Source organism: Petaurus breviceps, unplaced genomic scaffold (assembly GCF_028583685.1).
Source record: "Petaurus breviceps papuanus isolate PSGF00001 unplaced genomic scaffold, PetGlider_PUasm1.0 118, whole genome shotgun sequence".
Classification (NCBI taxonomy): Eukaryota; Metazoa; Chordata; class Mammalia; order Diprotodontia; family Petauridae; genus Petaurus; species Petaurus breviceps.
In genome coordinates, this window is record NW_027185616.1 from 22,199,776 (window position 1) to 22,225,737 (window position 25,962).

Sequence of the window (25,962 nt, forward strand, 5' to 3'; positions counted from 1 at the left end):
GAAAAGGGTTAAGTGACTTGCCCGGGGTCACACAGCTAGGAAGTGTCTGAGGTCAGATTTGAACTCAGGAAGATGAGTGTTCTGACTTCAGGCCGAATACTCTATCCTCTGTGCCACCTAGCTGCCCCAAGTCAACCTTTTAAATGAGACTGATCTTTAAAAGGTCCTTTTAGTTTTTCTGATACATAGCATGCAAGACTCTTTTTCTGTGTCCATCCTGATCTGTCCATGGTGCCAAATTTCTCCTATCAACATTTGCTGATTCTTCCCATTCCCTATATGCTACTGATGTCTGGGATCCATTTATGTAGTAGCAATGTCAAGACCAACATATTAGACAAGCTTAAGATAAATGGCTTCACCTACCTAGTTATTTGGCTATCCTAGACTCTTTGTGTGTGTGTGTGGGTGGGGGGGGAATGGAGCCTGTAATACAAATCTGTATTTCTGTATACCGTATCAGTTCAATCTAAAAGGCATTGATGCTTTTATCTAATTATTTATTTACTGCTTACTACATACTAGGTACTATGCTAGGGAAGCAAAGACAAAGACAGGAACAGAAGAGTCCCTGCTCTCATATAGGGTTACATTCTACTTGGGAGAAGCATGTTCACAGATAAATAAATACAAAACATTTATAAAGTAAATGCAGAATATGGAGAGGGGATTAGAGAAGGTCTTTTGTAGGAGATGGTACTTGAGCTAAGCCTTGAAAGGAGCATGGGGCTCTAAGAGGTGGAGGGCTGAAGGGAGAATATTCTACAAAAAGGGAATAACCTAGTCTAAGACACAGAGACAAGAGATGGAATATTATGTCTGACAGAAAAAAAGTAGGCTAATTTGGCTCACACATAAAATGCATTAGAAGGATTCATGTGTAATTAGCCTGGAAAGGTAGTTTGGAACCACATTGTGAAGAGCTTTAAATGCTAAATATGGGTGTTTTTGTTTTATCTTAGAGGCAAGAGGGAGACATAGAGCCTTCTGAGCTGGGAAGTAACGTGGTCAGGTTTGTGGTTTAGGAATATCAATTTGTCATGTATTGACAATGGACTGGAAGGAGAAGAGGATTGGACCCAAGGAGGCAAAGTAGAAGTGTATTACAATAATTCAGGCAAGACTTGATGTGGGCCTGACGTAGCACGGGTGTAGTGAGACTGAAGGGTAAACAGTGGATGTGAGAAATTGTATGGAGGCGAAATGGACCCAGGCTTGGCAATTAATCCTGTTCCTGAGCTATCTGGACATCTGGGACTCAATTTTAACTGTACATGACTCTTCCTCCAATAGAATGTAAGTTTCTTAAAGAAGGACTTTTTCTTTTTGTCGTTGGCACCAACCATTTATGCTGCTTGCATATAGTAGGTACTTAAGAAATAAACACTAAATGAACTGAACCAAGTGTCAAATTGCTCTAAGATCCTGAGTGTGCTCTGTCATCTTCAGGGCATTTCCTGGTGAGGGATCTGACCCATTAAGAAATACTCAATCTGTCCCTGATTTTGACTGTGTTAGTTCACACCTAGAGGAAGAAGAGCTTAACATTTTAAAAATCAGCTTTCATTTGTCAGAATTAGAATTTCATATGGAAATTGGGAATCTTACAGCAACTTTTTTATTCCTTTCTGAAATTTCTGATTTTTTAGCTGTTAATGAAAGTGGAGATTACCAGGACAGAGAACTGGTTGCAAATGACAGATTTAAAAGGATAGTTTGGTTTGGTGTAGGTCATGGGATCACAGATTTATAGCTGAAAGATACCTTAGAAACTATGCTCTGACCTCCCTCATAGATAAGGAACTGAAGACCAGAGGGGTCAATTGATTTCCCAAGAGTCAAACAGTTACTAAGTGTCTGGTATGGGACTTGAACCCAGGTCTTTTTTTTTTTTTTAAGTCTTTGCAAGGATATATATTTATCTGCTACTAATTTTTTTTCAGGGGGGACGACAGGGAAATTGGGGTTAACTGCCCAAGGTCACAGTCTAGTTTTGTGCTAAATATTTGAGGTCGAATTTGAACTCAGGTCCTCCTGACTCCACAGCCGGTGCTCTATTCACTGTACCACCTAGCCGCCCTGAACCCAGAGCTTTCTGAATAGAGAGTAGTCTACAACAGAATGAGTGTGAAAGGTTTTGGGGTTCATCTCCTGAAACCTGTTGGTTTTTTTTCTCTTTTTGGAGGGGGGAAGGCAGGGCAATTGGGGTTAAGTGACTTGTCCAAGGTCACACAGCTTAGTCTTAAGTGTCTGAGGCTAGATTTGAATTTAGGTCCTCCTGACTCTGGGACCATTGCTCTATCCACTGTGCCCTGACCTGTTGGTTTTATTTTCTGACACTAGGGGTGAGAGGTCAAGGGCAGGTAATTCAATCCTTCACTACCACTACTTTTTAAGTGCCAATCCCCAAGGAACTCTAGGGCCATGTGGAGCCTTTGGCAAACCAATGGAAAAAGCAATATGAGTATGTTTTCTTTCATACAGGTAACTGTAAGAATGCACAGGAATTTCTGATTTGGAGCATCCTGCATCAGGTACCCAAAACTTACTTAGACCGAAGTCTCTTTCATCTGGATCACTCTCATGTTTTCGCCAACGGCAGCAAAGGTGCTGGAATATCATGGTCATATGGCTGAAAATAATTAGGGGTGGTGGCAGGACGGGTCTTTCATGAAATGTCATGATCAGCTGATACCTCTGAAACTTCCACACTTGATTGGATATAGATTTAACTTCGAAAAATGTATTGCTGAAAAAAGAGCAAATAGAAAGCAGTGAGATCCTCTGTTCTGTTAAGGACTGTTGTTTTTTTTAAAGAGGTGTGGCTAGGACAAGATGACTGTGGCTTTGTCCTAAGGTGACAAAATTTAAAGGGCTACAATAGTACCCTCCCAGGGTGAACCTCTTCCTCCTTGTGACTATATTCCTTCAGGAGTGTAGCAACCAGTAGGAATTCGAGGGCTTGTTTCCTTCCCCTCTGGCAACAGCCCAAGTGAGCTTCACCTTCACATACCATAACTAACCTCCTTTCCCTCAGGTACAGTAATTTCTTGTTATGGCTTTTTAATCCTACCCTTGCACTGAAATCGAATCCCCAAACGCCACTTTGCCACTTACTTAAAGACAGCAATAAGGAGGTTGACCAGCAGGATATTTGCCACTAAGAGATAACAGGCCATGATGGCTGGCACAATCCAGGCTCCTGTCTTGCAGGGAGGCAACTGGATTATTTTGCCATCCTCTCGGGTTTCGTTTTGTCCACAGGGAGCTGAAGGAAGTAAAAGAGGCAAGAAGTGAGAGCGCATAGTCCTTAGTGCCATCGTTTCTTGATCAATAATTAAGGATCATTTTGCCCCCAAACACAAAAGTAACAATAAAGAACTCCAACAAACAAGAAGAAGAAAACCCTCCATGAATCTTCTGGTTGGTTGCCTCTCTATAGAAATCCATGTATGTTGTATGTCCACTAATTCCAGAAGGCTTGTATTTTCAAAGAGCGACTTTCCTTTTAGTCTCTGAAACATTGCCTTTCTCAGGAAGGCTCAGCGATGGTTTCTGGAACACCTTTCTGTTGACTTCTCAGGGATGCACAGAACCTTTGGGTTGGAAGGAATCGTGGAGGTAATTTAATCTACCATCTCTCTGATTTGTCAAGTTACCTTAACAAAAGCACCATGGAAATGAAAACAGGTCAGCTATTGGCAAGGAACCAATCACCATTGATCACCGATTAATGAGTTAGTCATTGTTAGTTGTTGTAAGGAGAAACCTCAGGAAAGGATTTGCTATTCTTATATGATAGGGTGCATGGGAGAAGGAATGCAACATCTTGGGAGATACGTGGAGGGCCAGTTGATTGAGGGATGGGAATTTCATAAGTAGGAAGAAATAGAGGTGATGTATTTTGAAGCAGAGAAAGTGTATATGCTTTTCTGGGCATCATGAACAAAATCTAACCTCATTAGATAGCTGATATGTATCTAATGCTTTTTAAGATGTAAAAAGAACCTTATAGATTTATTTGATTATCACAACAACCCTGTGAGGAGGGTGCAATGAATATTTTTATCCCCATTTTATAGATGAGGAAACTGAGGGATACTGCTAACTTCTTCTTATCTTGTATGCGCCATTGTACTTATGTGGCGTTTCCCCCATTAAGGAAGCTCTTCGAGGGCATGAATTGTTTTTCCTTTTCTCAAGGTATTCCCACGTGGTAAGATAGAGATAAAGACTAGACCTGTGATTTCATTGGCGTAGGGGAACTTCCAAATAAGGAAACTATCGACCAATGCCGATAAATTGTTGAGCAGCACAAAAACCCTCGTGAGGTTCTACACCATTAATTTGTAGTGGGTAAAATGAGCTTGATTTCATGATTTTCTAAAATAATACCTGCCTTAAAACCTGAGGGGAGAAGTCAGGTTTACTCAGTGAGGATTCAGTCAGGCAGTCAGTCAATAAACATTTATTAAGCACCCGCTGTGTATCAGGCAAGTGCTAAGAGTTGGGGATTCAAATTTTAAAAAAGAAAAAGAAAGAAAATCCCTGCTCTGGAGTTTATAATCTAACTTGGGGATTAACACACAAAAGGAAACACTTGGTATGATACTCGAAAGGGCGGGGGAGATGGTAGAAAAGTCGAGAAGTTCCAAAGTAACGAGATGAGAAATGAGATGTTCCGAGCTGAGTTCCCCCCTTAAATGGAAGTTTTGGAATTAATGGCTCCACTGTCTAATCACAGGCAGAGGGCAGCGATGAGGTGGAGTCCCAAAACTGATGCAATCTTGCAGGTTGATGAGGTTTTCCCAATGATGAACTTCCTGAGGTATGTTGGAAAAGTAGGGGAAGTCCCAAAGTAGGGTAGCCAGGTGAGAAATGAGGTATTCTGAGCTGAGCTCCCTCCTTAAATGGAGATTTTGGAGCTCATGGCTCCACCCTCTAATCAGATCTTGTAGGATGATGAGTTTCCTAGAGCAGGGATTTACATTTTGGAAATGGGGTGATGTCAGGGAAGCAAGGGATTTTAAGGTAGTAGTTAGTGAAATGACCAAATAGCAGACTATGTAGTCAAAGATGGCCGTGGAGGCAAGTGGAACCAGTTTGAGGGAGATGTCCTTGGGCAATTGGGATGGATGAAGGGTATAAAGGTCATAAGAATGATAAAGGTCTAGGTAAATGAGAGAGAGGGAATGGTAGAAGGATATTGGGTTATGGTTGCGGAGGGAAATTTCTAAGTTCTTGATGTTGGAGGTGGTGCAATTTTGAAAGATGATGGTGTTTTTAGGAATGCTTATGATAGTCTGTGGATGATACGGAGTGGGCTCATTGGAGTTTGAGTTGGTTGAAGAATCATACGGTTGAGTTGCTAGAGCTCAGCATGAGTCTAGTCCTTGAGCCTAATAAAGGGTGATGGAATAAAGTCTTTGAAAAAATAGGCAGAATAACTTGGAGGTCAGTAAATGGCAGAAACAAAGATGGAGGTGCAAGTGGAATCAATTAACCACAGAAATGGAAAGATCATTGAAAGATGGTGGTAGAAAAATGGTGTGTATGCTGTATGGAGTAAAGAGTGTCCTTTCTCTTCCTTCTTTTCCTTTGAATTGGTTGTGTGTGTGTGTGTGTGTGTGTGTGTGTGTTGTCCTTTGTCCTCTAAGATGATGCCATGACTTGAAAGTGAATTGGATTTAAGTGAGAAGAGCTATGAGTTGGGGAGGACAAGGGAAGGTTGTAAAAGCTTCAACAAGAACAGAGGGGAAGATGTGCTATTATCTTTGCTGAAGACCAGACACAACTGTCGGGGGATATGGAGAAGGAATGGACATTTATGTCTCAAGGAAGTTGTAAGGAATGTGGTATCCTCAGGAAAGAATCAGGTTTTGATCATTGCGAGAAGAAAAGAATATTGTTTGAAAAATATAAGGACATAGGGGAGTTTGTTGACAACAAGACAGTCCCAAAGGAAGCTGGGAAATAGGTGAGATGATGAATTGGGGGGAAGTTGGGGACTGATAGGCATGAGGATTTGGAATCAATAAGAGGAGGGTCAGGCCACCTCCACCTAAGCCAGAAAGCCTGGGATTGGGAAGCCAGTAAAACAGGAGGTACATTGGTGAAGTATGCTTTCTTGTTAGTACTCAAATGAAAGAGAATTTGTAGTCACTATGACAGAGTTTGAGACAGAATTTGGAACTTTAGCGTTTTGATGAGCCTTGCTTAGTTTTTTTTCCTAGTTTGCCCTAGCTCATTGATTAAAGTAATTGGGTCTCAGGTCTCGGGGGCTCTGGGATACCTGGTGCTGGGCAAAAAAGGGATTAAGTGCTGCCAAATGAATTCTGGGTTTCCATGAGGTATTGCTTCTGGGTGTGCTTTGGTACAATGAATTGGTTCCTTTTGTTGAGTCACTGATAATTATTTCACAGGAGAATGAGTTCAAATTTGGTCTCAGATACTTACATGCTATGTAGATTGTGTAGAATTTAAGTCATTTAAATCTCCATCAGCTTCCTCAGCTGTAAAATGGGAGTAATAATAGCATCTTTCTCCCAAAGTTGTTGTGAGGATAAAATGTGATAAAATTTGTAAAGCATTTTGCAAACCTTAAAGCATTTTATAAATGCTTACTACCACCACCACCACCATCACTCCTACTGTTACTACTACTGATACTAGAGAGTTGTTATTTGTTTTTTACCAAGTTTACAAAGTGCTTTTAATCAGCAACCGTTTGAGGTCATAAGTTCTCCATTTTATAAATTAAGAAGCCTCAGAGAAGTTAAATGATTTCCTTAGCATTACACAGGTAGTATGTGTTAGAACTGGGACTCAAAGCCAAACCTTCTGTCTCTAAATACTTTTCTCATTCTGCCATCCTGCCTCCTGTCAAAAAGAAGGTCAAGAACAAAGTTGAACAGCAGTTTATGTGAGAACAATCTGGAGGTTTTAGTGGACTGCAAACTTGATGTCAGTCAACCAAAGGACCTGGCAGTGAAGAAAGCTATTTTTATCTTAGGATACGTTGATAGAAGCAGTGTCCAGAGTGAGAGAAACTCATTTTCAAAATGAAAAGCCAGTGATGCATAAGACCTACTCATTTGCACATGCAGCGTTCATTCCTGAGAACTGTTATGGGTGTTGTAAATCTTGCCCACGATGAACATGTGCCTTGTATTGTCCAGTTGTGATTCTGTAAGGTGGTTGGATTGGGTGAGCTCATTAGCCATGGGCAATGTTGAGTACCGTGATTGCTGTGGCAGCATCTAGTTCACTGGGAGTGTTCAGCTAATGATCACTGAGGTGACCTCTAGGCTTGGTCAGAGAGCAGAATGGAATTTAAGACTAGGCAGGATAGTTTTCATGTTCTTTTCCTTGTTTCATGCCCCAAAGCACACGTGTCAAATTGCTTACTTAGCTCCTGCAAGGTATAGGTGTTACCCATAAATGGAGTGAATGATAACTTCACTGGCAATACAAATTAATCATTAAGAACTCACACAATCTTAAGAAACACAGGATCCATTAGGGTAAAGAGAATACCATACTCAAAGTAGGAAATACTAACAGCAGTAGGGAAAATAACCACCTGAGCAAAAACGAGTTACAACTTTCTTACTTTGGGGATGTCTCCATGACAGGAAGCATGCCGTGATTATAATCTATGTGAAGCAATGTGCTGGATGTGCTAAATACAGCAATTGCCAGATTGCTGACTTGGGAATTGTGACCAAGAGGGTACAGAAGAGTTGTGGCTCTGCATTGGTGGAGGGAGTTTTCCATATTGAAAGTTCCCTAGATCAATGAAATCAGATGTCTGGAACCTCTCCCAACTCCTCCCCACCCCCCAAAAAATGACTTCTCTGCTTCTGGGCATTATGCTTCTCCTAATTCAGCTTAAAATGTTATTGACATTTTGGGGAGTTGCATCACATTGCTGATGTATCTTGCAGTCCACCAGAACTCCTGTATGTTTTTCATATACCTGCTATCTAGCCACAGTTTCCTTATCTTATTCTTTTAAAATGACCTGTAAGTTAATTCTGAACTTTAGTACTTCTGAGGTTAATTTCATAGAATTATGTCATGCTTTTATATTCATCTGCCAATACCTTGCTTTATTTCTATATTTTGTCAATATCATTTAAAATTTCAAGTTTATTGATGAGCTTCTTGTGTACCCACATTACTTTATTTATTTATAACTCTTCTTTTCCCTCATCACAATAATTTCTTTTTGTGTATTGAGAATTTATCTCAAGAGCTTCCCAAGCCTTGTCTGTTTGACTTTTGCAGCATGTCTTACATCCATCCTGTTCTCTCTCTCTGCACATGTAGTGCCAGAACAATATTCACAGTGACCACAATCGCTATAAATATACCTGCATGGTGCTCAATTGCAAAATACAACAGACTCTCCACATATAAGACAGAAGCAAAACATTTATTCAGACACCAGAAAACCAAATCCCAAAACCAGTAAGCTGATTCCATTATAATAGCAAAGAAGTCAATAAGCCATAACAGCGCAGAGAGCCACAGCATCTCTCAGCCTTCCCACAAACCAGTATTTGCTCACAAGCCTAACTGTCTGCTTGCCTGCTCTCCTCTCTCCTCTCTAGCTGCTCTGACTCCCAGCCTCCTGTGGGCTCTGTCACACCCTTCAGCAAACTCCTTCCACCACAGGCTCTATGTGATTGCATTCAGCCTATTAGGGGACGGAGTTTATCTTCAAAGCAGGGAAAGTCTTCAAATTCCTATTACCATTACAGTATGCAGACTCTGTCCCAGATGTGACAGTCATTACTTCTTCCATGGACTATTATAATAGCTTTCTAATTGGTTTTTCTGCTTCTAGTTTTTCCCTCCATCCAGCCTCCACACAATGAATAAATTGATATTCCTAAACCACAGAGCTGATCATATCACCCACCTATTAAAAAAAAAATCTTCAGTGGCTCCTAAATGCCTCTATGATAAAACATTCAGTTTTAAGTTTAAAGATAAAATATTCAGTTTATCATTTAAAACTCTCCACAATCTGTCTCCCACATGGCTTTCTAGTCTTATTCCATAGGTTACTTACTCCCCTTCATGTACTTTGTTCGAGTTGTATGCCCTGTATGTGACATTTCACCTCCCATCCCAGATGCGTTCTTTCAGAATAAGAGATAGGGGGAAAAAGACACTGATCCTTGGCAAGAGAAGATAATTGTGCCCGGTCTTCAGGAAGAGGATTGGCAGAACTTTCTTCTACTCTAGTTTTGGCTTCTACATCCTTCTCTTGTCTCTCCAAATGAGGAGCAGCCTTTGGTAATATAAATGTTCTCTCATTATTTTGGAATCTTTACTTTTCAAAGACATTCATCCTCACCCACTTGGCCTAATTTTCACCATCCTTTTACTCCTCTTGATCTGTAAGGTATGTGACCCACACCTTTCCCGGCTATATATACTGTGCTGCCCAGATGTTTACAGGATCAGCCTCGGACCATAGGACTGTGGGGTTCTTTAACCTCTGCCATCTAAACATTGTGTCCTGCCTGCAACTTGCCTTGCATTCTTGTCATTCAGCCTCGAAGATCTGTGAAGTCCCTGAAGAAACTGGGATGGTGTTCTGAGAATGGCTTGATCTTAGGACTAGACAACTCACTGTGGTAGTGAAACCTTCTGCATGTGAGCATGCCAATATAGAATTGGAGAATGTTAGAACTGAAATGAACTTTAGGATTTATCTAGTATAGGAGTTCTTAACCATTTTTGGTCATGGACCCCTTTGGCAGTCTGATGAAGCCTGTGGACCCTTTCTCAGAATAAAGTTCCTAATTGCATAAAATAAAATCCATAGAATTACAAAGGAAACCAATTATTCTGCAACAGTTATCTATCTGTCTATCTGTCTGTCTATCTATCTATCTATCCCTCCATCTGTCTAGTTCACAGATCGCAGATTAAGAACCCCTGGTCTAATCCAACATTCCCTACTACCCCTTGAATTTTACAAATGAGAAAATTGAAGCACAATGAGACTAAATGGATTGTCTAGTATCTCTAATCACAGGATCATAGATTTACAGGTGGAAGGGACCTTAGAAGTCATTTAATTCCTATTGAGGCTGACTATAATCAGTGCTTCCACTTCTCTTCCTCTCATTCTCTTAACTCTCTACAGTCATCATTCAACTGAAATTGTTCCCTCCAAAGTTGCTAGTGATTTGTTGATACCCGATCCAACGGTCTTCGCTCAGTCCTTATTCTTCTGTACTCCTCTGCAGCTTTCGGCACTATTGATTATCCTTTTCTCCTTGATATTGTTTTCTCTGTGGGGTTTTTGTGACACTGACCTCACCTGGTCATCCTGTCTGCCTACTCCTCAGTCTCCTTTGCTGTATGTTTTGGCAGATTATATGGTATCCCCCAAGGTTCTGTCCATGACCCTCTTCCCTTTTTCCTCTGTACTAATTTCACTTGGTGATTTCAATAGCTCCCATGGATTCAATCCTTGTCTCTATGTTAATGATTCCCAGATTCAGCCCTAATCTCTCTCCTGACCTATAGTCACACATCTTTAACTGCCTCTTGAACTGGATGTCCCATAGATATTTTAAAGTCAGCATACTGAAAACCAAACTCTTCTTTCTCCTCAAGACCTCTACTATTCCTCACTTTCCTGTTACTGTCTTGGATACCATCCTCCTCCTAGTCATGAAGGCTTGCAACCTCTGTGTTATCTTTGACTCCTGACTCAAACTGATCTTCCTAAAGCATAGGTCTGACCATGTTACCCACCGATTCAATAAACTCCAGTGGCTCTCTATTGCCTCTAGAATCAAATGTGAAATCTCTGTTTGCCTTTTAAAGCTCCTAACAACCTTACTTCTTCCTACCTTTCCAGTATTCCTCTGCCTCCCCTCTCTCTATGTACTTTGGGATCTTTGCTTTTCCTTGCACAAAATATTCCACCTCCCAGCTCTGGGCATTTTTTTCAGTGATTGTCCCCTATGCTTAGAATTTTTCCCCTCTTCATATTCATCTCCTGACTTTCCTGGCTTCTTTGAAATCTCAGTTAAAATTTTACCTTCTACAAGATGCCTTTCCTAGTTACACTTAATTCTACTGCATTCTCTCTGTTGATTCTCTCCAATTTATTCTTTATAGATCTTGTTTGTTCATAGTTGTTTACATGTTGTCCATCCCATTAGATTGTGAATTTCTTGAGGGCAGGTACTATCTTTTTTCTTTGCTTCCTCAGCATTTAGAATAGTGACTGTCACATAGCAGATGCTTAATAAATGTTTATTGACTTGATTAGAAAGGCACATAGAAGAAAAAAATGTATGTACCCAATTCTTGTGAGAGATTAGTCCATAGACAATGTTTATGAATCTCAAATTTCTTTGTAGAGGAAAAAACTATTTCAAATTCCCTGGACAGGGAGATTTCTTGGGCAATGGCAGCTTTGGGAAATTGTTCCACGTGTAATCACAAGTTCAATAGTTCCCATGTTTGAGAGGTCCCAGGCTCAAGAGTTCAGGATTCAGACGTCCTAGTGAGAGAGAGGATTTCTTTATACAGAGTATTTTTTTTTTGGGAAAGAATAAAACCATCCATATAGTTCATATGCATTATCCTATTGGATAGCAAAGCTAGTGAGTCATTCATCCGGTGCTGGTAGAATGAGGATGCTATTCCTTGTTTAATAGCCTTAAAAGTAGGCTAACCTATCGGGGGAGAAAATCAACCAAAGGGTGGTATTATGGGTTTTGGAAGAATTGTGGACAGCTCTGTGGGAAAGATGGATTTACCAGCATGTCAAAGAGTTTCCCTGAGAGCAATCTCAAGTTCATTTCACTTCTGGGGGAGATGATGGGCTATCTGAATGCATTATATGAAAATGTCTTATGAGTTCCTGTGGGTCCTTTGTATCTACAGCATTTTCTGTTGGGGTAAGATAAAAGCTGTCCCATGCTTGATTTGTATAGACTATCTTCAGTTCTTATATAGGATCTAGGAATTACTGTCGTCTACTTTTGGGGAACTTAGATGTGCTATAGCCTGAGTATATTAGAAAATTTTCTGGGAGTATCTCCAGGTCTTGGTGTTGACTTGGTGTTGGGCCATTCCTTGAAAGCTGAGAGTTCTTGTGGGCCCTGGGCTGTGTGCTTACACACTATGTAGAGGATATTTTTGAGTACCAAAAAAAAAATGCACAGGAAGATTGGGCCGACACTTAGATTCTTATTTTGCTTTTCTGTTCCCATTGACAAAAATAACTTTGGACTTATTTTGGAACTCGTTAAGACCAAAATTCTGGCTAGAGAAGTAAAATTAGATTCATATTAATAAACACATAATTTAGTAGACTCTTGTGTCCAGTGGGTTAAAATACTTATAGTATGACAACTTTAAATATGAGATAAAGGGATATTAAAAATTAAATACTGCTCAATGAGTGATATAATCTGTATCATCCTTAAAATATAGAGTGAAAAATGGCAATCTTGAAGATCTTTTTTCTCTCCTGTCTGAGAAAATGTCTCAAATGCCTATTCCATATCACAGGCAAAGGAATCAAAAGCTTAGCCTAGCATCTGACTACATTTATCCCATTTTTTTAAAAGAAAGGATTTTCTGCTAAAAATCCAGCTTGAAGTGATAAGGAGACAAAGAGGATTTCTCCAACTCCCTTTGAAAAGCCATACAATCTGTCACCGAGGATTTAGAATGTCATTAACACAGCTCCTGAGGCTTAAACTATGGATGAATCAGATTTAGATAACTCTTTTCACCTGTTTCATTCTGACACAAGTCTTTTCAAGGGAAGTCAATGCAAGTGTTGATTCTTCTTCTCTTTATACTCATGCAGCTTCCTGAGGGCTTCTTGCCTAAAGGTCTTGGATTGGAGAAGAATTTAGTGGCAAGCCTTTTTAGAGTAGTCACTGGACACTTGCTATTTTTTCTCTAGGCAGCCCTCATTTTTCACTAGTAACGAGGAATACTTCTACTGACATCCTCTTCTGATACCTCAGTGTCATTTTGAAGTACTCCTACAAGGCAAGGTACAAGCTCTAGCCAGTCCTATAAATTGAAATGACTTTAAGGTCAGTCCTGGGCACATGATCCAAGGATTCTCCTACCCAAGTATGGAGATGCTCATCAAGAAGAAGTTTGGCTACCATATAATATTTTTCAGTTGTAGCAACTCATGACCATCTACCACAGACATGGAGGGATTTTTTTCCCTTTTTTAAATTTTTTAAAATTAATTTGTTTGTTTCCTTTTAGTTTATAGGATTCAATTCCACAATTCCTTGAGTTTCACATTTTGTCCCCCTCCCTCCCCTCCCCCCATGGCGGATTATAGTCAAGTATAGGATCTGTAAATACTTTCACATTATTCATTAGTCAGGTTATAAAGATGGATTGTATCAGCTGGAATGAAAAAATGGTAAAGAGGACATAAAACCAAATAAGAGAAGGAAAAAGATCAGGTATTTTGTTTCCACCTGGATATAAACTCAGTTCTTTCTAGTTCTTTCTCTGGATGCACACATTTCTCTCCATCATGAGTCTTTTGGGATTGACTTATATCACTGCATTGCTGAGAGGAGTCCAGTCTATCAAAGCTAGTCATCACACATATGTTGTGTCTGTAATTGTGTACAAATTTCTCCTGATTCTATTCTTCTCACTCGGCATCAGTTTGTATAAGCCTCTCCAGGTAAATATGAAGACCGTCTGCTCCTTGTTTCTTATAGCATAATAGTATTCCATAACAAGCATATACCACAACTTGTTCAGCCATTCCCCAATTGATGGGCACCCCCTTAATTTCCAAGTCTTTGCCACCACAAAAAGAACTGCTATAAACATTTTTGTACATATGGGTCTTCCTCCCACTTCTATGATCTCTTTGGGATATAACCCTAGGAGTAGTATTGCTGGATCAAAGGGTATGAAAGTATTAATAGCCCTTTGGGCATAATTCCAGATTGCTCTCCAGAAAGGCTGGATCAGTTCACAACTCCACCAGCAATGCATTAATGTTCCAATTTGCCCATATCCTCTCCAGCATTTATCGTTTTCCTGTTTTGTCATCTTAGCCAATCTCAGTGGTGAGATGTGGTACCTCAGAGTTATTGTGATTTGCATTTCTCTAATCAATAGTGATTTAGAGCATTTCTTCATGTGCTTAAAGATATCTTTAATTTATTTCTCTGAAAACTGCCTGTTCATATCCTTTGACCATTTATCAATTGGGGAATGACTTGTATTCTTATAAATTTGACTCAATTCTCTGTGTATTTTAGAAATGAGTCCTTTGGCAGAGACATAGGTTGTAAAGATTCTTTCCCAATTTCCCACCTCCCTCTTAATCTTGGTTACATTGGCTTTGTACAGAAGCTTTTCAATTTCATGTAGTCAAAATTATCCATTTTACATTTTATAATGTTCTCTAATTCTTGTTTAGTCATAAAATCTTTCCCTCTCCACAGGTCTGATAGGTAAACTATTCCTTGTTTTAGGAGACTGCTTACGGTATCAACCTTTATACCTAGATCATGCACCCATTTAGACTTGATTTTGGTACTATTGTGTCAGATACTGGTCTATGCTCAGTTTCTGCCATACTATATTCCAGTTTTCCCAGCAGTTTTTGTGAAATAGTGAGTTCTTATCCCCAAAACCAGGGTCTGGGGGTTTTTCAAACAATATATTACTGTAGTCGTTGACTTCTGAATCTCATGTGCCTAATCTATTCCACTGATCCACTCCTCTATTCCTCAGCCAGTACCAAGTAGTTTTGATGACTGCTGCTTTATAATACAGATTGAAATCTGGTATAGCTAGTCCACCTTCCCTAGCATTTCTTTTCATTAATTCCCTTGATATTCTGAATTTCTTTTACTATTTTTTCTAGCTCTATAAAGTAGTTTTTGGTAAATTAATTGGTATGGCACTAAATATATAATTTAATTTAGGTAAAATTGCCATTTTTATTATATTAGCTCAACCTAGCCACGAGCAATTGATATTTTTCCAATTAGTTAGATATGACTTTATTTGTGTGAAAAGTGTCTTGTAGTTGTGGTCATAGAGGTCCTGGGTTTGTTTTGGCAGGTAGATTCCCAAATATTTTATAATGTCTACAGAAACTTTAAATGGGATTTCTCTTTCTATCTCTTGCTGTTGAATTTCTTTGGAAATATATAGGAATGCCGAGGATTTATGTGGGTTTGTTTTATATCCTGCAACTTTGCCAAAGTTTATTTATTGTCTCAAGTAATTTTTTACTTGATTCTCTAGGATTCTCTAAGTATATCATCATATTATCTGCAAAGAATGATAGCTTGGTCTCTTCTTTGCCTAATTTGATTCCTTTGATTTCTTTTTCTTCTTTAATTGCTACTGCTAACATTTCTAGTACCAGATTGAATAAGAGGGGTGATAGTGGACACCCTTGTTTCACCCCTGATCTTATGGGAAATGCTTCTAGCTTTTCCCCATTACATATAATACTTGCTGGTGGCTTTAAATAGATGCTACCTATTATTTTAAGGAAGGCTGACATGGAGGGATTTTTGATCTCTCTTACTAGGGGGAGCATTCAAACACTGAGAAAATAAAGTCTCATAGACTTGGAGATGGAAAGAACCTCAGAATGATAGGTAAACACTTATTAAGTGTTTACTATGTGCCAGGCCAGTCTTGCTACCAAGGAGAAGGCCACGGGGTAGCTGGCCCTGAAGATTGCCTTTTATTACAGTGTCTCTCCAGCTACCAAAAGTCAGCAGCCCCGTCAGGCTGGCTTGCACTCTACATCTCATTCTGCTATTGGGCTATAATCTCTAGGGGTAAAAGACATGTCTCAGTTATAGTGGCCTCCACAACACTCTGTTCCTTACATGTAGGAAATTGTCTGATCATCTTTTAGGAGATAAATAATTATCATTGTTATGTTATTCTTGGGTGTGTCTTCACAGACAAACTATACCTACTTTAGTGAGAGGTGGGTAGGTAGTATGGAAATAACACTGACAGGAGTTAGAAGACCTAGTCTTAACACTGCTTCTTACTATCCATGTGACCATGGAAAATACACATAATAATTCTGAGACTCAATTTCCTTTTCTCTAAAATGAGGATAACTATGCAGGACTTATTGTGAGAATAAAATAAGTTAATGTATAGGAACAAGCTTTTTCTTTTGTCTTTTTGGAGGGGGAAGGCAGGGCAATTGGGGTTAAGTGACTTGCCCAAGGTCACACAGCTAATAAGTGTTAAGTGTCTGAAGTCTGATTTGAAGTTGGGTCCTCCTGACTCCAGGGCCAGTGCTCTATTCACCACACCACCTAGCTGCCCCTAGGAACAAGATTTGTAATCATAAAGCACTATTTGAATATGAGTTGTTATTATGGGAGATTACATTGAGCATATTCAACATTTGACCTGAGACCTAACTAAGCCAGATCATCCTGAAAACACAGAAATTGAACCAGAAGTGGGAAGCAAGCAGAAATAAAATCAAATAGATTTTCTAGAATTTTTGTTCTCATTTCTTTTCACCATCAGTTGGCTTACCATACTGGGACTAACCCACCTCAATTTTTCTATTTGATTGAATGTGTGCTATGAGTGTATGAAATCCCACCATGAGAGAGTCATTCTTTTATTTTCTTCTAAAAATTTATTCTGGAAAACCCCTAGTAAAATGCAAAGATTTTGATTGGTGAATTAAGTATTAAATCAATAAATTAAATCATTAAATCAATAAATGTCATTCTGAATTCATCAGTAAACTCTCACACTAAATCCCAATTTAGAACTCATTTTAAAAACATTATAGAGTAGCACCTGAGAATATTTATAGACAAAACTGGAAGGTGAATGACAGAGATGTGAAATGGAACAGACTGGTGTATCTACAGCAATCTCTTCTTGTCATTTGGTCTCAAAAATCTCAGTACTTGATGTTTTATATAAGAACATAGAAATGTCCCTTAAGAAGATGAAGTCAGAAAGAGCATTTAGACCTGATTGAATGTATGCAAAACCCCCCCACAAAAACCTGTGCTGCAATTTTAAAGGTGCTAGGGTTCTCTAAAAGAATGAAAAAGAACCTAGACTGTATTATTACCCTCCAAAGAAGTGACCTAGAAGGCATAAACAACAAATAACTCCTACTTTATAAGAATGGTTTTACAAACATTGTGGGCATTCTTGGTCCAAGTATGAGAAGAGTACCCAATTGATTACCTTGCCTCCCCCCTTTAAAAAAACAAAACAAAACAACAAATATGAGAAGAGCAGAAGGTTTTTGCAGATGGTTTTTCATAGCAAATCACATTTTTTTTGTTAACAATCATACAATTGGCTAAGAAGTGTAGTGAATACAAGATCTTGGTATGTTTCTTGTTTATTCGTTATAAAAATTGATTTTGTAAAGTTCAATATTAAAGGCACACTTCAACAAAAAAATTACTGTGCATGTGCCAATATCACGTAAGACTCCTTGAGAGATGTCACAACATAAATAATCTTGTTTAATGATTCTCTGATTATTAATACTCAAAAATAAAGCAGGGAAAAAGAAGCTTGCCAAACACATTTGGCACCACCCTATTCAATTCAATTAGTTTTGTAAGTTCTGATTGTGTTCAAGGCCCTGTGCATATAAAGCAATCCATCAATAAGCATTTATTAAACATCTACTCTGTGCCAGGGACCATGGAAGTACAAAAAAAAGGAGGGACAGCTAGGTGAATAGAGCACCGGCCCTGAAATCAGGAGGACCTGAGTTCAAATGCGGTCTCAGACACTTGACAATTAACTAGCTGTGTGACTTTGGGCAAGTCACTTAACCCCAATTGCCTTGCCTTTTCTTCTCAAAAAAAAAAAAAACAAACTAAACAGTACCTGCCCTCTTTTAAAGAGCTTATATTTTACTGGGAGGTATAAAATATATATGGTTAATTAAGTATAAAGTTTGCAACATAATTTCAAGAAAAAGAGAGTGCTAATAGTTGGGGGAGGGAGGAGTGGTTAGATGAGGTATTGCATATGGAATTATTTTGAAGGTGGCACCTAAGCTATGTTTTGAATAAAGCTAGGGGCTCGAGGAGGAGCAGGCCCAAATGACAAGAATAAAAAACTTAAGGAGAGGAGCAATATGAAATAAGATTGGAAAGATGAATGGGAGTCTTGTGAAAGAGGCTTATAAATGCCAGACTGAGGATCTGGTATGTTATCTTAGGGGCTCTAGGGAGCCACTGAAGGCTTTTGAGTAGGGAAGTGATAGCTTTAGAACAATGCAGAAAAGAGATTTTGGAAACTTCAGCGAATGTACTGGACGTAGGGAGATGATTCAGAAAGCTGGTGCAATGGTTAGAAGGAGGGGTCATGAGGGCCACAGAACCTAAATGAAAGAGAGATTCCCTCTAGGTGGTGAGACACTCCAGATATGCTCAGTTACTGATGATGTTGTTTGGATTGTATCAAAACTGGAAACATTGCAGATCCTTCTAAAGGAGATACATCATTAAGAGTTCAGCCTCAGGAACAAGAAAAGGAGGAAGAATTTCAGGCAGCAGAGTGACCAGAACTGCCCAGCTTGAGCTCAGATCCCAGCCGTGTGACCTGGGGCAGGCCACTTAACCTCCACGTGCCTCAGTCTTCTCCTCTGTCAAATGGGGATAATAGTATCACCTGCCTCCCTGCATTGTCACGAGGATCAAATGAAAATACCTGTAAAGTGCTTACCTAGCATGGCACTTGGTACATAGTAAGCTCCATATAAATGTTAAATGTGGAACCAGCAAAAAAGAATAGAGTAGTCAGTGGTCAGAGAAGCAGGAGGAAGACCTGAGAATATAATGTCTTAGGAATCAAGGGCAAAGAAGGCATATACAGAACATCTAAAGAGGATCAGAACAGAAAAAAAGCTGTTGAATTTAGTGATAAAGAGATTATTGCCACAATAGAGACAACCATTTCAGGGTAGTGACTGGGATGGAAGCCAGGTTTCAGTGTAATATTTGGGTAGTGAAAAAGTGGTAGTATAGAATGTAGATTACACTTTTTAGAAGAGGGAAAGAGATATAGGATAGCTCGGGTGGTAGTGGGTTAGGGAAAGGTTTCTCTTTTTTCAGAATTTATTTATTTATTTTTAGTTTTCAATATTCATTTCCACAAGATTTTGAGTTCTAAATTTTCTCCCCATATCTCCCCTCCCCCCACCCAAGATGGCAAGCATACTGGTTACCCCTTCCCTCAGTCTGCCCTCGCATATCCCCCCTTCCTTTCTTGTAGGGTAAGATGGATTTCTGTACCCCATTGCCTGTATATCTTATTTACCAGTTGCATATAACAACAATTTTTTTAACATTTGTTTTTTTTAAGGGGGGAAGGAAAGGCAATTGGGGTTAAGTGACTTGCCCAAGGGCACACAGCTAATGTGTCAAGTGTCTGAGGCTGGATTGAACTCAGGTCCTCCTGACTCCAGGGTGGGTGCTCTATTCACTGCACCACATAGCTGCCCCTAACATTTGTTTTTAAAGAAAGGTTTGTTTTAAAAATATTTCTTTTAGGGGTTAAAATATTTGTAGATTACAGGGAAAGAGCCATTAGAAAAAGAGATTCCTCATTCCTCTTCTTGCTATACTCTAGGCATTCTCCACCATGCCCTAGAAACTCCCTGATTCTGGACATTGACTCCAGCTCTGAAATTCACATATTGGAAGTACCCTTGCCTCTCTCCCTCTAATTGAGGATTCCTAGAACCTTCATTTAAAGAAGGCTCTCAGAATATCCACATTTCCTTCTTTCCCAGGCTATAATCCAACTGGGCTCTTGACTTACTTTATTATGTTTAGGAAAACTTCATCCTGGAAGCTCATTCCAGCCCTAAAATTCACAGACTGGGAGCCACCTCTCCTGGCTAGCTGAATGGCTTCTCACATAAACTCTATTTAAGGAGGACATCCAGGCTCTAACATGCCTCATACAAGGTACCTCCTTTGTTGATTCCCCCTGCCCCCTCCAAAAGGTTTGCTCTCTGTTTATTAGAAGGCAAGATCTTTGAGGCCAGGGATGATTTTTCTTTCTGCTTGTATTTGCATTCCCATTGCTTGCCTGGAACATAGTAAGTGCTTAATAAATGTTCATTATTCTTCTTGAATTGATTAAAGATGTATGTGAGAGAGGAAGGAGAAAAGCCACAGATGGTTAGGAGGGGGGTGAGACTAAGGAGTCAGGTGAAGATGTTGGCGTTAGCAAGGAGACATGAGACTCAGACTGGAGATAAAGAGGAGAGAATGGGTATGGTTATTGAGAAGATCTGGACAAAGGACATGGACTTTTCTTATTTTTGTCATTATTGTCACCAATTCTTGTTTATCTATTTATGGATAGATTGTGGCAAAATTTCATTACCAGGTAGCTTCCTTGGACTGCCTTGTATTGCAGTGTAGATTCAGGGAATATAAACTATTGCTGATCAAAACAAAATATAATTCCCCCTCCCAAGTAAGGAAAACCCCTTTACCAATGCAGATGGCACTAGCTCTGCAATTCACAGTCTTGGAGGGTTGCTTGGGGCACTAGTCCCAAGGACATATAGCTAGTATGTATCAGAAGTGAGGACTCGAACCTAGGTCTTCCTGTCTCATATGCTATGATGCCTCTTGTAGACTCCGTTCCCCAAAGCTACACAGAGGAGGAAATCCTCCATTGACCATTCTTATTGTAGTCTGTCCTCCCTGAATAAACATGTGGAAGGGTTTTGCCTTGTGGGCTTTTATTGTTTTAGGCTCTGGGGATGGAGAATTTGCTGCTGTGATGATGGCTCAACGTGTAGGGGTGGTGGACCTAGAGTCAGGATGTCCTAAATTCAAATCCAGCCTCAGATGCTTACTGAATGTGTTACCCTGGGCAGGCCCCTTAACCTCTACTGGCCTCACTTTCCTTATCTGTAAAATTGGTATAATCATATGACCTACCTCCCAGGGCGGTTGTAAGACCATAATGAGCTCGTATTTGCAAAGTGCTTTGCCAACCTTAAAGTGCTATACTGAACAACTTTGGGCCTGAGTGATGCTGACGATAATGATTGGCCATAACAGAAGTAATCCATCCATATATATCCATTAGGGAATGTAAGCGATGAAGTTTCAGAGCCTGCTTGGCTGTGTGTGTCCCTGTTTTATTCAAAAGCAAATATCAGACTCACAGCACAGGAGTTAGCAGCAGCAGACGTCAGTCTGGTAGAATAGTCTAAGTATGACTTGGAGCCGGGAGAAGCCATGAACTCACTGTCAGAGGACTTGGGTTCAAATCCTGACCTTGCCACTTACCAGTACAACCCTGAGAAAGTTATTTAACTTCTCTGGGACTCAATTTCCTCATATTAAAACAAAGGATTTGGAGCAGATATTTCCAACATTCCTTCCGGACTGAAAATCTAGGACATATGACCTCTAAACTGTGACTTTCTATGAACTATATAAACTAAGGGTGTGAAGCTGAGCTCAGCATCACAGAGGCAGTCTGTGGCTCCATCTGACTTCATCATTGCCACTGGATTATTGTTCCTGGGGGTTATATTACATGTATTTTAAAAAATCAATATGGCCCAAAATACATATAAATGCTCATATAAATAGAACAACTTGAAAGGGTCCAGGTGGACAGGGTTAGATTTAGCAAGGAGGAGGGCCACCTCTTCCTCTGAGGCTAAAAAGCTGGAGGAGAGACTGGGCAAGGACTTTGGGAGGATTAAAGGATGACATTCTTACGACTCTGACCTTCTGTGCTCATTTTTGCACCTGTGCTTTTTCTTTCCTCATTGTCCTCCAAGGTTCTACACCTCTTTCTCTCAAGCCCAGCCTGTCTATTCTTTGTGCGGTCACTGGGATAGATAGCACCAAAGCTGTTGTTGCTTTTCACATGGGTTTTATTCTAAAAAGCAAGAAGGGTAATAGGATTCAATCCATTTTCCACTTGCAACTTGAAAGGATATTGGTGGGATTTGGATTTCACTGAAAACTATTTGCTGCCCTATTCTGAGCATATGTAGATGTGAATTCACACATCAGGATGGCCGGTTAGCACAAGACAGGCCTACTAACCTGGATAATTCATGACAGCCCCTTCCTCCCTGACCACAGTCCATTTTGGGCCTGAATAGGAGGGCCAAACAATGGCTCATTTATCATCCTGGCTATAATTTAGCACAGAAGCTGGGAGTGCTCTTACTGATGTGTTCTTTTATGGAGCCCTCCCTTTTTTGTAAAAAGTTTTGATTTTGGTCCCCCTAGACCTGAATGATCTGGGTTGGCTATGTCCACAGCATATTTTCAGGGCATAAATGCCACAGCTTCAATTCATTTTGTGCTGGATTTTCCAGGTCTCTGTTAACGTTACTACAACTGATCCATGTTGACATTGTCTTAATGATAATCAGCCCTTGTTGAGTCTGCTATATTCACTGAACAACTTTATCCTTTATCCTATATCCAGTAACTTGGCAAGTCCTGTTAATTCTATGTCTACAATATCCATCACATTCATCCGATTTCAATTCCCACTGATACCAGCCTAGTTTGGGCCATGATCACATCTGGTTTAGACCATTTTAATCTATATGCTGTTCTTCTATCTAGTTTCCCTTGCATCAGTCTTTCCCCTTCCCAAGAATCTTTCACACAACTACCAAAGTAATCTTCCCAACACACAGTTATGATCATGTTAAGTCTCTGTTCAAAATCTTCAATGGTTTCCCTCTGCTCCCTGTATAAATATCAGACTGCTTAACATAGTTGGTATTCAAGGACTCTCATAACCTGGTTCTAATCTGCCTGCCAGTCTTACAGTAACTTACACTTTACTCCTCTTCCCCTATAGTAGTAGTAGTTATTGTCGTTGAGTTATTTTAATTGGGTCCAACTCTCTGTGACCCCATTTTGGGGTTTTCTTGGCAAAGATACTAGAGTGGTTTGCCATTTCATTCCAGACTTGCCCAGGGTCACACAGTTAGTAAGTGTCTGAGGCCAAATTTGAACTCAGGTCCTCCTAATTCCAAGGCTGATGTTTTAGCACCTAGGGACCTCCCCTACTTTTGGGGTTTTACTAAATCATCTTACACTTCCCTGCTTCCTTACATTTTCTTATTCTGTTCCTTAAATCTGGAATGAACTCCCTCACCGTGAATTTCACCACCTGGTGACACCTAATCTTTAGGCCCAGATTCAATGCTGTCTTCTCTATCAATTGTTCTCTCATCCTTCCAGCTGAGAGTTAAACTCCATCTTTGACTCTGTTACACACCTTGTCCACCTCCCTGTATACTTACTCTATTTTGTATTATAACAATTCGCATATGTAGGAAGACCAATCATTTTGTTGCTAGTAAGAATATTAAAAAAACCTTAAGGTTGAACAGGGGAAGTAGGGGAGAGGTTGATAACCCTACTGATTGCATCTGGCTCTTTGGGCCTTTGCTCTAGTTGATCTAGGTGGCAACCAGGGCATCATGGATGTTGAACAGAATCTTGTCACTCTAGGTCCCCATTGGTTTCTTTGCAATTTTGCTTGTAACTTGAAAGGACACAGAAGAAGAGATTCAGACAAGAGACCAAGGATCAAGATCCCAGCGAGATGGAAAGCAGTGTACAAGGACAGGCTTGGTCATAGCCTGAGTAATTATTTTCACAACAGAATCTGAATATATAGTCTCTACTACTAAATTGTAAGCCTCTTGTTTCCGTATTCATCTTTGTAAACTCCCCACCCCACCTTGCTCATAGTAACTATTTAATAATGTTTGGTGAATTTTGGTTCTCGTTCATTCCTATCCTGTTTTTCTGTTGAAGCCCATGCATTTTTCCTTTGTGTGTTTTTTTCCCTCTAATTCTCCAGTGGCCTTAATAGAAGTATTGAATAAGCCTCTTCCATAGCACTCAGCTGTGGAAGCAGCTGAACCATTATGTTCCCTAGGCTGCCTGGCTCTCCCTACCCTCACCTAAAAAATGGTACTGTGGATTTTGAAAATTCTAGTTTTGTAGTGGGCATCAGATCTTAGGCTTAGTCTAACATGAGCCTACTTCTCCAGAGAAACCTTCCATTTTGCATTTGTGATACAGAGCTGATTATCTCTCTAACTCTTAGGAAATTTCACTTTGAGTGAGAGAAGAAAGACAGTGTGAGGGCTGGTGCTCTGATTATCTCAATAAATGGAAGAAGGTTCTTATTGATGACTTGGGAACGCATTCTGGGATGCTCTCATTTCAGCTAAACTGCTAAGCTGCGGCTACTTAGCACACAGGAAGAGCTCAGATGGGAAGCTGAGCTCTCAAATTCCACAGGTGCATTAACCCTTTCTGAGGCAGAAAATCCAACTGTGATGGAAGGCCAACAGCCTGCATGGAAATTTTCTAGGTTCACATTTTCATCCCAAAGCACAGGCGATGCAGGATTAGAGGACATTTTATTTTTGCTTTCCCTCTTTCTTCCAAGAGATGGGAAGGGTGCTGTTCTACCAAGCTCAAGCAGCTAATTTACAAGAACACTAGGCTTTTTTTCCTCAGGCTGGCAGGAACCACACAAAGATGCTGATAGTTTCACAAGTAACCAGCTGAGTCTATGGCCTTGGAGAAAGCACCTACTTCACTGGAGGGAGGGTGTGTGTGTGTGTGTTTGCAAATTATATACTTTACTTCACCTTGGTATAAACAGTATTCATAGAAAAAACTTAGTGACATATAAGGCCTGGACTAAAGTGTTTTTTCAGTCAGTTATAATTGACCATAAATTGATGATTTCATGCAGCTCTGATTCTAAATGATTATCAGAGAGTGACATTTTCTTTGGCCAAGTTGGTTTGAATAGACCTGTGGGAAAGTTTTAAAACGAAACCACAAACAGTATGAAAATTGGCTAGTTTCTGGGTCCCACATAGAAAGGGAACAAGCTGAGCCCTTTCCAGCTACATCCCTTGTCTAATCATGGAACAAAGACGGTTCTTTGGGGCTCTGCAGAGACCCAATCCTTGTGGGACCCAAACTTGGGGGATTTGTGACTAAACTTTTTGCTTTGGCTTTCCCCACATGCACTATTTAACTTCTCATACAATTGCTGAGCAAAGAGGGGACAATTAGCTTGCAGGCTCTGTACCACTCAAAGAAACCCCCTCTCTCCTCTCTACCCACCCTCTTCTCTCTTTCCCCTCTCTCCTTTCTCTTCTTTCAATCCCTTCTCTCTGAATCTCTGTCTTTCTGCCTGTCTCTCTAACAGAACTCTACAGGAGGAATCCTATTTGGCTTTTAAATTGACCAATGACATAATGAAATCAACATAGATGATATATTCAGTGCAAACGGCAGAGCATATTGTCATGTATTTCATGAGTCACTTACTTAACAAAAGCAATTTCACTTTTATATGCTGAATAGCACAGATATCTGAGGTCTGATTGTTCTTTTGGGAAGAGAGTCAATTGCTGCTGCCTTGAAGTGGGTAGGAATGATTTTGTGGCATTGGGGGTCTATTTGTGTGTGCTGGACACCATGGTTTTCCCTTCTGACCTCAGGGGGTGCCCATTGCACTACATCTTTAACATCTGAGTTATCTGGATCAGCTAGCATTGTGGGGGGAAGGAGAAAGAGAGAGAAAGTGAAGGAGAGAGAAGAAGGAGGAGAGAGAGAGAGGGAGGAGGAGAGGGGAGGGGAAGAAAGAGGAGGGAGGGAGGGAGAGAGAGAGAGAGAGAGAGAGAGAGAGAGAGAGAGAGAGAGAGAGGGAGAGGGAGAGAGAGAGAGAGAGAGAGAGAGAGAGAGAGAGAGAGAGAGAGAGAGAGAGACAGAGAGAGAGAGAGAGAGAGAAAGAGAGAGAAAGAAAGAGAGAGAGAGAGAGAAAGTGAATGAGAGAGAAGAAGGGAGAGAGAGAGAGGGAGAGGGAGAGGGAGAGGGAGGGAGAGAG

General features: G+C 40.1%; 1 protein-coding gene across 1 annotated transcript in view; it reads right to left on the bottom strand.

The window, feature by feature from the left end:
* The window catches only part of TRPM3 (transient receptor potential cation channel subfamily M member 3), a 732,143-nt gene that overhangs the window by 16,000 nt on the left and 690,181 nt on the right, over positions 1-25,962 (bottom strand). Inside the window, 2 exon segments of the mRNA XM_069087002.1 lie at positions 2,550-2,749; positions 3,118-3,268. Coding sequence (XP_068943103.1) covers positions 2,550-2,749; positions 3,118-3,268 — 351 coding nt within the window.